This window comes from Mauremys mutica, chromosome 2 (genome assembly GCF_020497125.1).
Source record: "Mauremys mutica isolate MM-2020 ecotype Southern chromosome 2, ASM2049712v1, whole genome shotgun sequence".
Lineage (NCBI taxonomy): Eukaryota > Metazoa > Chordata > Testudines > Geoemydidae > Mauremys > Mauremys mutica.
This window is the reverse complement of record NC_059073.1, coordinates 62,303,601-62,317,446: the sequence shown is the minus strand read 5'-3', so window position 1 is coordinate 62,317,446 and position 13,846 is coordinate 62,303,601. Positions and strand designations below refer to the sequence as shown.

The window sequence follows — 13,846 nt, the reverse complement described above, 5'->3', positions numbered from 1 at the left end:
AGAAAACAGTGACAGGGTCACAGAGGGATAAATATTGTTTTCTCCCATCCTGCACTTCAGGGTAAGCAGTGTACAGTGTAGCACCGTAAGTTTTTCATTCTGAAAGGGGAAGGTAATAAGAGAAGGCAGAATGTGCTGCTTTTTCTTCTGATCTGCCTATCAACCTTCCTTATACCCCAATAAAACACTTTCCTGTGACATCCCTAACTATGTATAATGTCCCAGTTTTTTACTTTAAAAAGAAGAGTGCAAATTACTATCTGCAGCTCCACCAGCCACGTGGGTGCCAGTCACCACTCTATAGAAATGAATTTATGTGTGCATTCAGCGGAAGAAATACATATTTATTTTCCTATTGCTTATCATTCTTTGTAATTTGGAACCATTATTTTAAGCCAGTTGTGTCCAGAATTATTGACAGATAGTTCTGTTCCCTTTTGTTTAGCAGAAGAGGAGAGAAAAGCAAAAACTACATGGTAGCTGGAAAAGGCCTCGCCAATAGCTTTCTCCTCCACTGTGATATTCTTTTATATTTTTAGGAGGTAAACATAAGTATGTTACTCTAAAGAAGCAATTATAATCAGTGAATTCAATGACAACTTATTTAGCTAACTACCCTCATTACATTGAACCTCTGATTATGCAGAGTGTAATGGTTGTATTTTTTTTTTTTAATATTTCATTTAAAATGTAACATCAAATAGGTTCTGCATCTAAAAATTACTGTATCTATTTTCTGGCACTAGTAGCCTTTCACAGCATGATGGTATGTTTAATTAATGCTTTAGTCTAGGATAGCCTGTTACATCTCCTTGTGTTTTTCATATCATCATTATTTTATTCCTTTAGTTTTTCTAGAGAAAGATAAGAAAAAAGAGAAATGTTTCTGTTTCCAGAATTTACACAAGAGCATAACAAATTGCATGTGAGGAACATAATCTCTTTGTCCCTGTACACAGAGCAACTCCTCAGCCTGTAGGTTCTTGGCATGATAATTTTTTTCTCCCCATACTGCATAATGTAGTCAGGGCAGAAGATAGATTTGATGGCATTCTTTGCTTCTGACTGTGAATTAAAATTCTTTAATGGTTACTTTGACACAAATCATACAGGACCTATAGTCACCTAGAAGTCATTAATTACAATTTCAGATATTGAATGAAGGAAAAGGATCCCTGTCTCACTTGATAACAAATGTGATCATGTTAATAGTCCTTGCCTATCATATTCAGAAGAAAGTTGACAGACTATAGTAATTTTCACACAATAAAACTAAGTCTTTGGAAATATTTATATTGTAACAGAGTGGCATATTGATGAGATATGTGCAAATCCATGCCTTTCTTTAAGACAAATATTTGACATACTGCTTTCTGTTTAATTATACAACACTAAAACTGGGTTGCACCACTGTATATGCAAATTCACTGTGTGCTTGATAGGACTATATCAAAATGAAATCTGATATTTTGTAGATATTTAAGAAGTGCCCAAAATGAATTTATTATAGATCTGTGAACTACCTGTACATGACATATTTTGATGAAGTAAGGAGATTCAGCATTAAACACTTATTCTCAAAGCTAGAACAGGAAAATAATAGTTACATTTGTCTCTAAGGCCTGGTCTACACTAAGAAGGGGGGGTTGAACTAGGGTACGCAAATTCAGCTACGTGAACAGCGTAGCTGAATTCGAAGTACCCTAGTTCGACCTACTCACCTGTCCAGACGTGGTGGGGTCGAATTCCGCGGCTCCCCCTTCGACTCCACCACTGCCGTTTGCAGTGGTGGAGTACCGGAGTCGACCGCAGCGCTTCCGGAGTTCGAACTATCGCGTCTAGATCAGACGTGATAGTTTGAACTCCGAGAAGTCGAACTCACCGCGTCGACCCGGAAGGTAAGTGTAAACCTACCCTAACAAACTTAATAAAAAGCATTTTAGGCAAAACAGAAATTGAGATTCTTTGCATCTAAATGAAATAACACCAAAGAGAATAGAGAGATGCTGCTGAAAAACCTACATTCTGTTAGCATAGCTGGTATAAAAGAGATCCCCAGTGGTTTGAACAGTTTAGATTTTTCTTTACCAGCATTGTGCTCTTTTTCTTTAAATCTTTGACAAAATATAATGAATGTTTCCTTATATTAGTTAATACTATGAAACTTTGAAATGGCACGAATTGACACAAATACCAGAAGGACAGAGTTCTAACTCTGCAGATTCATTGATCGGAATAACTTCTTCATTCTGTTCTCGCTTCTTGAAATGCAAACAACATAGATCTAAAGTATTTAAAGATGGGTGCTGAAGCCTTTCACTTATAGGTCACCTATTTGAATTCAGTCTAGGATGGGAGTAACAAGAAATAATTACCATCCAATAACTATTTAGCAGCCTGTCTTTAATTATTTAACGATTTATTTACTGTCTAGTTTAATGGCCCATAAATACCCCCTGCAGTGACCACATTGACAAAAGTCGGGGGTAAGGAATGGAAGCCCCCAGCAGAGGATACGTAATCACAACTGCTTCACTGCCTCTGCTCTGATAATGGGGAGAAGAAAGGCAACTGTAGTTGGGCCAGGACCTAGAAAGGGAGAGCCGGTAGAGACCTTTCCCCTAATGAAAAGGGCTGTCTTCAGGAGATATTGGAGAAAGAGATTCAATTTCCTGGGAACACAAGTGTCTCTCCAACTCATGAGCTGGGGGGACAAAAATCTGGCAGATGACTGAGTGCTGCTTCCACCTCATTCCATTCCACTGCGGTTTTCATCATCTCCCTTCCCCAGCTTCCTAGGAGCCTCTCTCTGTGTACCAGAAGGATAAGGCTTCACCGAGATTGGGTACTAGGGGAAAGAACTGAGGGATCAGGTGCTCTTCAGGGCATTATCCCCAGCTAACACCTCAGAGAGCCATGCTGAGATCTCACAAGATTAACTCTTCCGTAGACCCTCCTCAGCAACTGGACAGCAGACAATTCAGATGCTGACAAGACAGCTCCTGACAGAGTCATTTTGCTGCAGGATTGTGGGGGCAAGAGAAAAAGAATGGAGAGGCAATCCCCTCTGCACATCTGGGATTTCACTTCCCTGTGGATCCTTAAGATCTGTGGGGTTGGGGGGCTATGCCCCAGCCCATGCCCCAAATATATTCTACCAGAGGGGGCAGTTGGAAGAAAACTCTTTGAGGTGAATCTCTTGAAGTTTTCTGACTCCTCTCCCACCTGCTGTGGATTTTTCTATGGGATGGGATGATTCATTCCCAGATCTAATTATTTTCCCTTTTTTCTTTTGTTTATGTTTTGCTTTTCACTTTCCACATGGTATCCCCTAAAAACATGTTTTCCACACCATGGACTATATTGGCTTTACATGATTACCCTATGGTTTTTTACACTTGTTATGTGGCTGTTGACTGGAACAGCCAGTGTGGCTGCCACAATGCATAGATTTGGCTTAGTGTGACTGTGGGGCAGTGATGCCGATGGTCAAACATGTGGAGGAGGAGTGCACAATTAGAAGACTGGAGGGTGGACTACAACCTCTTACTACCCTTGATGATGCAGCAATTAGGTGGCTGAACAATCTAGATATCGAATTGTGATGCACAGAAAAGAAGACGACTTGTGTGTAAAGTTATATGTGTATGTCTTTTCAGGATCAGAGCCACCTTCTTTTCTTATAAGTCAGTCTCTCAAGCCTTTAAATGTCTGAATTACTTTTGTGAGACACCATCAAATGTTTCACTACAATCAAGACATTACAACTATGGCATTCCATTCATCCACAATTTATGGATAGCTTGATCAAAAAAGCATGTATTTATCTGACAGATTTTTTTTTAAAACCCAAGCAGTTTATTCTACCTAGTTCCCTTACAGAGTTCCCTCCAAATATTTGTTCCATTATTGAAGACTGTTGCACAAAGGTTGTTTTATAAAATATACTATAATATGTGGTAACTCACTGTAGTTTTCTATCTTTTTATAATAAGAATGGTCTACCACAGCTTATAAAAATTGAAATTTTTTTAGAGCAGTTCTAATAACATTTGGTGCATGCACACAAAGTACTATGATTTCATTCTTGTTCACTTCAAATGGATTAGAAAATATCATCCAAACTGGGTACCATGCCAAGACTGCCATTACTTTTTTCCCCTGAAATTTGATTAAGGACCTTAACAGGCATTCAGTAATTAAGTGAAGTGCTTTGGAAATTTATATGCTGTCCACAATTTGTCATGTTCTGAGAAAAACTGAAGACAATTTTGATGAAAAAAATAAAAATAAAGCACTTGAGAAATATCTGGGACTATCAGCTGATTCTGGCTATGGTTTCATTTTTAATAGGATATCTTAGATTTGTAAAATTAATATTGTTCAATTGATTTTTTCAATGTTAGTACTTTAGATTAATGAATAATTGACTTTATTAATGTAGCAATTAATTTAATTCTGTATCCCTTTACAATGCCCATGTTGCTTCATTTTCAGAATGGAGCTGGTTATTTTTTGTATAGTCCATTAGTGGGTATACTGTTCTATATTTAGTTACTAGTTTTTTAATGCAGCTGAATTTGCTGAAAAAATGGTATAAAGAGGATGGGAATACTGAACAGATTCTGAATGAGTAAATTTCCCTGTGGCATAGCAGCAGCAAGTAATGTAGGCTTTTATTCTGATAATGTTCAATACACGAATGGCATGATGACACTTAAATTTGTTTTTAGCTCTGCTATACAGTAACAAAGAAAAGGTTGGTCTGTTACTGCTGAGGTAACTGTTATGCACTGTGGCTAGTCATGTAGCATTAATAGCATTTTTTTCCTGCAAATCTCTTGTCCTCTATTCTCCAACTTCCTTTGGATGCTGAGTTTATTCAAAGTGGCATTACAGACTCACTTTAATTGTAAATAGTATCATTATGTTTTTTTGGGGTGAATCTACATCTTCTGTCTGGAAAAAATATTCCTCTCAAAACCACAAAACTAAATGCAGCAGAATCTAGTAGTATTATAGGGTGTCAGATTTTAATAGGGCAGTTATTACTGGTAACTCAAATATTTAAGGTTATTAAAATTTGCACTCTGTAGCCCTGACCCTGCAAACACATGCATGTGAATAGCTTTACTTTTGTGAACAGTGACATTGAAATTAATGGGACTGCTCATGTAAGTAAGGTTATGCATGTGGGTATGTATTTGCAGGATCGGGGCCCAGGATGATCCTGTCATTTGTGGATGATGCTGTAAGTGCAAATCTCCTTTCTATTTTCCTATTCATACTTTACTGTAGTTTAAAATAATTCTTTAGTTACAAAGTAAACATGGTATTTCTACCACATGCCATCTCCAGCAATCCTCCACTGACAGGCTGTGCCTTCCTCCTGATGGAGACTGTTGGCAGTTCATCTTATTGACAATGCACCAAGGTAATAAGCCACTTAGGTGTCAGATGCCTTGCCACTGACAGAAGGACAAGCATGGTGTTCCAGCTGTCTGGTCTTTGTTTTTCATACCTTTTAGTTTTCATTGTCTTTTAGAGGAGTAAGAAGCAGTTTGTCCTTTTATTTAATTTACTCTTTAAAGTTCATTTTTTTCTATCGCACTATGGTCCATCCTTACTACCATACTGATCTCCTATTAAAACAACTATAAACTGTTTTATTCACTTTAAGTTGCTTACAATTATTTTACAATCTATACTTTTTTTTTCTTGAAAATGTTTGCAAAAATGTTCCCATTTTTGACAAGGTCCAGTTATTAATTTAATAGATTATTTTTTTGTTTGTAATAATAAACTTTTTTCTGTGACTCAATAGTAAAGCTCTTACAACAGATTTGCATTCATGTTCTCCTATCCTACTCTGCATACCATCTTGTTCAGAATATGCTCAGTCCAAGTTCAAGAGTGGCCTTCACTGCCACCAAGTGAAGTCAGATATGCTGTCACCATGGATTTCTATGCAGCACATTTAGGAACAGCTGTATGAGCATCATACAGTAATAGAACACTATGAAATTGCTCCAGCCAGACTTTAAAGGAAACCAGCAATAGCTCCTAATAGGGAGTCTTTAATATTAGTTTACTGACATTTGATAATGCCACATAGATGGTAAGCTGGTGATAGTGTCTGATAAGTGATGCTACTCATACATCTGTTGGAAAAATAAAAATTCTCTATGGTCTATGACTATGAGAAGGAAGATGATGAAGTGGTGGTACCACTAGTAGATAGCATGTACTGGATGTTTGTGACATGGTGAGCTCTCACTGGGGAGTAAGGAAAAGGTCTTGGGGAATAATGAGTCAGTGCTTAATAACAAGTTAGTTTTCTTTGAACCATTTGTACAGTATTAGGGTTCTGCAGCAGGTGCTGTGTGGGGAGGCTAGATCAGAGGCTTTCTTTCCTCCAGTACTCTTAAGCGAAGTAAGCAGTTATAGGATAAGAGGGATTGATAACTACTTAAAAGATAGGAAACAAATGGTAGGAATAAATGGTCAGTTTTCAGAATGGAAAGAGGTAAATAGTGGTGCCCCCCAGAGGTCAGTACTGGGTCCAGTCCTATTTAACATATTCATAAATGATCTGGAAAAGGGGTAAACAGTGAAGTGGCAAAATTTACAGATGATACAAAACTACTCAAGATAGTTAAGTCCCAGGCAGACTGTGAAGAGCTACAGAAGGATCTTTCAAAACTGGGTGACTGGGCAACGAAATGGCAGATGAAATTCAATGTTGATAAATGCAAAGTAATGCACATTGGAAAACACAATCCCAACTATATATATAAAATGATGGGGTCTAAATTAGCTGTTACCACTCAAGAAAGAGATCTTGGAGTCATTGTGGATAGTTCTCTGAAAACATCCACTCAATGTGCAGCGGCAGTCAGAAAAGCGAACAGAATGCTGGGAATCATTAAGCGAGGTATAGATAATAAGACATAAAATATCATATTGCCTCTATATAAATCCATGGTATGCCCAAATCTTGAATACTGCGTGCAGATATGGTCGCCCCATCTCAAAAAAGATATATTGGAATTGGAAAAGGTTCAGAAAAGGCCAACAAAAATAACGAGGGTTATGGAATGGCTTCCGTATGAGGAGAGATTAATAAGACTGGGACTTTTCAGATTGGAAAAGAGACAACTAAGGGGGATATGATAAAGGTCTATAAAATCCATGAGTGGTGTGGAGAAAGTAAATAAGGAAGTGTTATTTACTCCTTCTCATAACACAAGAACTAGGGGCCACCACATGAAATTAACAGACAGCAGGTTTAAAACAAACATAAGGAAGTATATTTTTCACACGACGCACAGTCAACCTGTGCACCTCCTTGCCAGAGGATGTTGTGAAGGCCAAGACTATAACAGGGTTCAAAAAAGAACTAGATAAATTCATGGAGGATCGGTCCATCAATGACTATTAGCCAGGATGGGCCCTAACCTCTGTTTGCCAGAAGCTGGGAATAGGTGATAGGGAATGGATCACTTGATGATTACCTGTTCTATTCATTCCCTCTGGGGCACCTGGCATTGGCCACTTTCGGAAGACAGGATACTGGGCTAGATGGACCTTTCGTCTGACCCTGTATGGCTGTTCTTATGTTCTTATGTACTAAAGGAGTGGGGTTATTCAGTTTTAGGACACATGAGGAAAAGGATAATATGGAAGGCTTGTGAACACGAACTGAGCATACTGTGTACCATATGGAACACCAGCCTCTGTCACTTGACAGAACACATGCTGCACTTTTATGTTCTACAGACACTTCCTATGCAATATTAATTTTTATTAAGCAATTGGCTCTGGGTCTGTTGGTCTTTTTCTTTCACATGGCATTTTGTTTTTATGTTGATGAACAATATTTGCATTCAATTGCTTCTTTATACACTAAATCATTTTCATATAGGTGAGTGGAAATGATGTAGAGGAGCAGTTGAGGATAGTTGCATATATAAAAATGTACACATTGTTAGTTCCGGTCATCACCCTGTTCACTTTGCCTGCATGGTGTATCTTTCCCCCACTCTTAATTTTTGTAGTTTCTTTTTATATTGTAGCCTTTCAGGGCAGTGACAATGTCTTTCTATATGTCTGCACCGTGGCTAGTATATTTGGGGTGCTCCTCTAATATTATTAACCTCCATAACCAATTCCAGATCCAGTTTTTCTAGCAACTTTGCAGTAAAACGCGCTGCACAAGTTCTGATGCACAGTCTACACTCAGATGCACATTATTCAGTGACCCCATTATACTGCAGCTTGCCAAGAAAAAACATGTTCATAATTTCTTTAAAAAGAAGAGCATTAGTGCACCCTTAACCTTCATTTTGTTCCAGCCCTTACTTGTCTCATGTCCTTAAGTCTAAAAAACCCTTCATAAATCAAAGGACATTTCAGTTATATTTAAAGCATATGTTATAGAGGCTTTTAAACAATTAACAGTTTTGTTTGTTTGTTATCTTAGGGCATTCTACCTGGACAAGTCGAACCTCCCTCCAAATTCAACATCAAAAGCTGCTTATATAGATAAGGTAAACAATAATATTAAGTGTTTAAATTAAACTCTGTATGTTACACATTATCCTAATCCCTTTCTTTTGGCTTGAGTTGAATTATTTTGAGGTATTTTTTCAGGGCTCTGTTATGGCTTTTGTCCCAGCTCTGCATTACAGATGGTCTGACACAGCATTGCCAGGAGATGCAGCACATGTTCATGTGTGAAGTCAATCTGTTTCCTCTGACTTTAGCAAAGAGTAAAGGGGCAGAGCCATGGCCTGGTCTCCGCCTTATCCCTTTGGGTCCTGTCAGGGGTGCTTGCAGGCAACAGTCCCTGTGCCCAGAAGAATGAACTTGGTGTACTGTCCCATAAAGAACAGTCCCTTTAGTATTTTCCTCACAAGGTTGCCCTTACAACTTTCCCATGATGGCTCCCCTAAAATGGATTCCTATTTCCATTTTAATAAAAAAAAATCCTCCTTTTATGCCTAAAGCACTACCTAGCATGGCATCCGCTTTTGATCTGCCTACAGTTTTATATTTCATAAAGCCTTGTCTAAACTAGAAACTAGTACCAGTTGAAACCAATGCAAGCTAAATTGATAGAACTAAACATTAAACCATGTTAAGTGAGTCTATGTAAGCTGTTTGCATTGGTTTAGCTAGATTTATTTTTAAATCACTTTAGTTAAATCAGTGTACTTTTCAAATATAGGTAAATATAAGTAAGGCTACCATTTCCCTGGTGAATTAAAATTGTCATTAGGGAGTGCTTTTCTAGATTTTAAAATATTCCTTCTTTGGTTAGCAGGTTTCTCTCTATGGGAAGCCCTAGATATCTCATGAGCAGAGAAAATCAGGGCTTTGTATGACAAGAGCTGCAATGTGACTTGAGCCTCATTTCACGTTTTTACCAAACACCGTGGGAGAGATGCTGCCTTTTGTTACCAGTTCATGAAAGACAGTCTTTCCTATCTTTGTGTGTGTGTGTGTATATAAATTCAATATTATGCAGTTAAACTCTTTCTCTATATATATATCATTTCAATCTGGATATCATTAGGAGTCAGCAACCTGTGGCTCTGGAGCTGCCGCATGGGCTCTTTGGCTACCCCCTTGCGGGCAGCCATTTTTTGAGGGGGTGCGAGGTCAGGTTCTGGTTGGGAAGCGCTTACCACAGGCAGCTCCCGGCAGGCGGTGCAGCAGGGCTCTGGCCCCATGCCACTCCCAGAAGTATCTGGCTGCTGGCACGTCTCTGTGTGCCCCTTGTGGGGAAGGTGGCTGCGGGTCTCCATGCGCTGCCCGCGCCTACAAGCACTGCCCCCGCAGCTCCCACTGGCCAATGGCACCTGTGACGATGGTGCTGGGGGCGGGGACATCATGCGGAGCTCACCTCCCCACCACCACCAGGAGCATGCAGAGATGTGCCAGGAGCGGCGTGGGTCCAGGGCAGGTAGGCAGCCTGCCTGAGCCCTGCTATGCCACCGGCCAGGAGCCACCTATGGTAAGCATCTCCCGGCCAGAGCCTGCACCTCACACCCCCTGCCCCATGTCAGAACCCCCTTCTGCACCCAAACTCCCTCCCAGACCTTGCACCTTCTCCTGCACCCCAATCCCCTGCCCCATCCCGGAGCCCTCTCCTGTTTATATTCAAATTCAAATGGCAGAATTCGCATTAAAAGTATTGGTGAGTAGCAATAACTTTAATATGTTCAATTATTATTAGCTGATAAATTCTAACTCTACAAGTAGCTTTGCGTGTGCTGCGGCTCTCAAAATATTTTGGTCAAAGACAAAAACAAAAAATGGCTCTTCTTTGAAAGGTTGCCAACCCCTGTACTTTCTTTTTGGTTTTGTTGCAGTTAATCGTTCTTGTTTGTGGTTTCTTCACTCCTGTTCTACTGCTTACTGTTATTCTTTTAGTATGCAGTGTTGTTGTAGCTGTGTTAGTTCCAGGATATGAGAAAGACAAGGTACGTGAGGTAATATCTTTTATCGGACCATCTTCTGTTGGTGAAAGAGAAAAGCTTTTGAGCTTACAGAACTGAAGAACAGCTCTGTGTAAGCTTGAAAGCTTGTTTCTCTCATCAATAGAAGTTGGTCCGATAAAAGATATTACCTTACCCACCTAGTCTCTCTAATATTCTTCCACTAGTTAGTCAGGATTAGTGAATGGCTGTTTGCATAAACATAGGACAGTTTTGTCTTACCCGTATGCTGATTTTTCTCATGGTGGTCATGCATCAGTCACCAGCACTCCTCCCTTTGCGCCTATCTTTGCATTTCTCTTTCACTGCATTATTCCTTCTTTGCAAATACTCCTGGAAGAAGCTGGCCTGCCCATATGTAGTCAGGTGGAGAGGACTAACACAGTAGAGATGGGTCTGGGGATTATACATTCAATGAAAATACCCAGATACCGATTTTAAAAAAAAGGTCTTAAATATTGCCACAATACTTTGTGTGCCTTGTGCGTGCCCTTTCAAATCTGTGCTTTGAAAGCAGCTGGACTCAGGGTTTGGCCCGCAGTGCTCATGTGTTCTAGTCTGGAGTCATTAAACTTAGAAACAATTTAGTTGTCACCCTCCCAGAAGAGAACTTCACATACATCTTGATGGCAAATGTTGTCTAAATCTCTCTGTTCTCCTTTGCTTGCAGCTGATGCGGCCCCTCAATTCTTTGGATGAACTTTACCGACTGGTAGTGTCTTTTATCCGATCCAAGCGCACAGCGGCCTGTGCTTACACTGCTTGCAGTGCCTCTGGAGTTGGATTGCTGTCAGTTTCTTCAGAACTCTGTAGCAGACTTGGAGCTTGCCACATCCTAATGTGCAATAGTGGAGTTCATCGGTATGGCAATTTATCCACCTGTCTTTGCTTTAGTCAGTCATTGCAATCCAGTTTGGAGAATAATTTTTATTCCATGTTTGTCTGAGTGTACTAGTATGTATCTAATGGACTCTTAAAAGATTATTCATGGTGAGATTCTGGAAGATAAAAGTAGTTGCAGTGATTGACAAAATAAGCAATATAATTTTAGCCTGTATAGTTGCAATAGATTATTCGTCGTACAAATTAGTACAAGGCAGAAATATTAACATTCCTAAAGCATGACCAGGAAGGTTTCCTATTTGCATAATATATTGTGTATTTTATACTGAACTCCAGTCTAGGCAAGACATTTTAACAGTTAGTATTCATTTTATACACTGGAGGAAATCTTAGTAGCAGTGGATATCAAAAACTCAAATTCTGTAGGTCTGGTCCAGAATAACCAGAAGCACTATATCCTGGGGTAATACTTGGCATGACCAATTTGATTACAGAAAATGAACTCAGACACTTGACATTTTGAATTTTCAATTGATTTGCTATATACTGCACTGTACTAAACTGTGGACGTCCGGTGTCGGGGCTCGGCCCTCTCAGGCGCAGCTGAGACCCAGGGCGCCTCACTACAAACAGCCAGTAGGTCAGGGTCCAGACCCTTCAGCAGGGCGTTGAGTGAACAAACAGTCTATAAGTCCCGGCCCTGGGCCAGGGCGGGGCAACCAGCAGTTAAAGCTCAGACCCTTCAGCAGGGGTTGAGCAAACAAACAGTAGTTCAGGGGCTCAGACCCTCAGGCAGGGGCTGAGCACACAAACAGTAGTTCAGGGGCTCAGACCCTCGGGCAGGGGCTGAGCACACAAACAGTAGTTCAGGGGCTCAGACCCTCAGGCAGGGGCTGAGCACACAAACAGTAGTTCAGGGGCTCAGACCCTCAGGCAGGGGCTGAGCACACAAACAGTACAGTACATAAGCCCAAGCCCTTGAGCAGGGCGGGGCAGCAAGCAGTTGACTAAGGTAAGTCCAGGCTCCTACGCCTGAGCGTTGATGTGAGGGGGAGACTGCCACCCGGGAATGGGGTGGCAGGGGGGACGCAGGCCCACCCACTCCACTGCGTCCCAGCCCGGGGCCCTAACAGCAGCAGTCAGTCAGCTGCTGTGTCAGTGGGGATCCTGGCCGCAACACACTGACATTGGCTCGGGATCTGCTGCAGCCAGACTAGGGTCGGCTACCCCCGGGCCACTTCCAATCTCCCCCTCCATTGGTACCTGGGTATCCCCGGCGTCTTCCGCAGTGTCCCACACCATGGGCTCCTCAGGGTACTGAGCACTGGGTAAGCCGGGCTGCTCCTCAGGATACTGGGCGAGGGGAAGCTCAGGCAGCTCCTCTGGGCGGCGAGCACAGGGCAGGCTCGGCCAGTCCTCCTCCAGGTAGCGAGCCCGGGGCAGGCTCGGCCAGTCCTCCTCGGGGTAACGAGCACAGGGCAGGCCCGGCCCAGCGGGAGCTGGAGCACTAGCGTCTGTCCTCTCCGGCAGCCAGCGGTCAACTGAGCGCTGGGGCCGGGACTTTATAATTCCTGTCCCGCCCCTTGACTTCCGGGGGGCGGGAACAAGCGGCGGTGGCTCCGTCCACTGTGGCGTCCGTTCTCGCTCGGCCCTCTCAGGCGCAGCTGGGACCCAGGCCGCCTCACTACAGCGACCTTAACATACTTCTAAATAACCAATTTTACAAAGGTCACCAGGATGTTAGTGAAATTAATCGAAGAAAACAGTATGTGTAAGTACCAGTGGGGTAGGGTTAGAACTTTGTGTATATTACAGCGAACATGAAAGAATAACAGCTGAGGAAAATAATCATTAGGTACCTATTCTGTAATGGTTCTTTATACAACCCAGAAGCTGAGGCTAACATGATCCTTTTTTACATAAGGATACAAACTATAGATTCCAGTTATCAGTCAGTTTAAAAATGGTGTTTTCATTCTCATGATTCACTGTTTCAAACTCCTTACACTATTAATTTCTGATCCTTAGCAGATTTTCATTTGAGCAGCATCAATTGCCAATTTGTTGGGTTATAACAAAAATAACTTTCTTTTTAATTTTACGTAGTGTCCATCTTTCTAAAAAGAACTTTGGAAAAACAGTATAGTGCCAGTCCAATGCAGAATATCAGGCATGACAAGCTGGAAAAGGTCAGAAAGGTATCAGAGAAACAATCAATAAGTGCATGTTATGAAACAGACTTGCCATCTTTATCAGCTCAGATAAAGCTGGGTTGTATGACGGCACATTTGTATGACACTGCATTATTGGCAGACAAGTGTATGTGGCATGAAGTATACTGTCCTCTGTTTTAGAGAGACAAGGTGGGTGAGGTAATATCTTTTATTGGACCAACTTCTGTTGGTGAAAGAGACAAGCTTTCAAGCCACACAGAGGTCTTCTTCAGGTCCTTCTGCAGGTCTACCACATCCACTTGTCTCTCTAGTACTCTGTTTTAGGCA

The 13,846-nt window shown here is 41.2% G+C and overlaps 1 protein-coding gene across 1 annotated transcript in view; it reads left to right on the top strand.

Annotated features, from left to right (window-relative positions):
* The window catches only part of PREX2 (phosphatidylinositol-3,4,5-trisphosphate dependent Rac exchange factor 2), a 290,676-nt gene that overhangs the window by 238,056 nt on the left and 38,774 nt on the right, over nt 1-13,846 (top strand). Inside the window, exons 36-37 of the mRNA XM_045007662.1 lie at nt 8,483-8,549; nt 11,173-11,363. Coding sequence (XP_044863597.1) covers nt 8,483-8,549; nt 11,173-11,363 — 258 coding nt within the window. The remainder of the gene's footprint in view (nt 1-8,482; nt 8,550-11,172; nt 11,364-13,846) is intronic.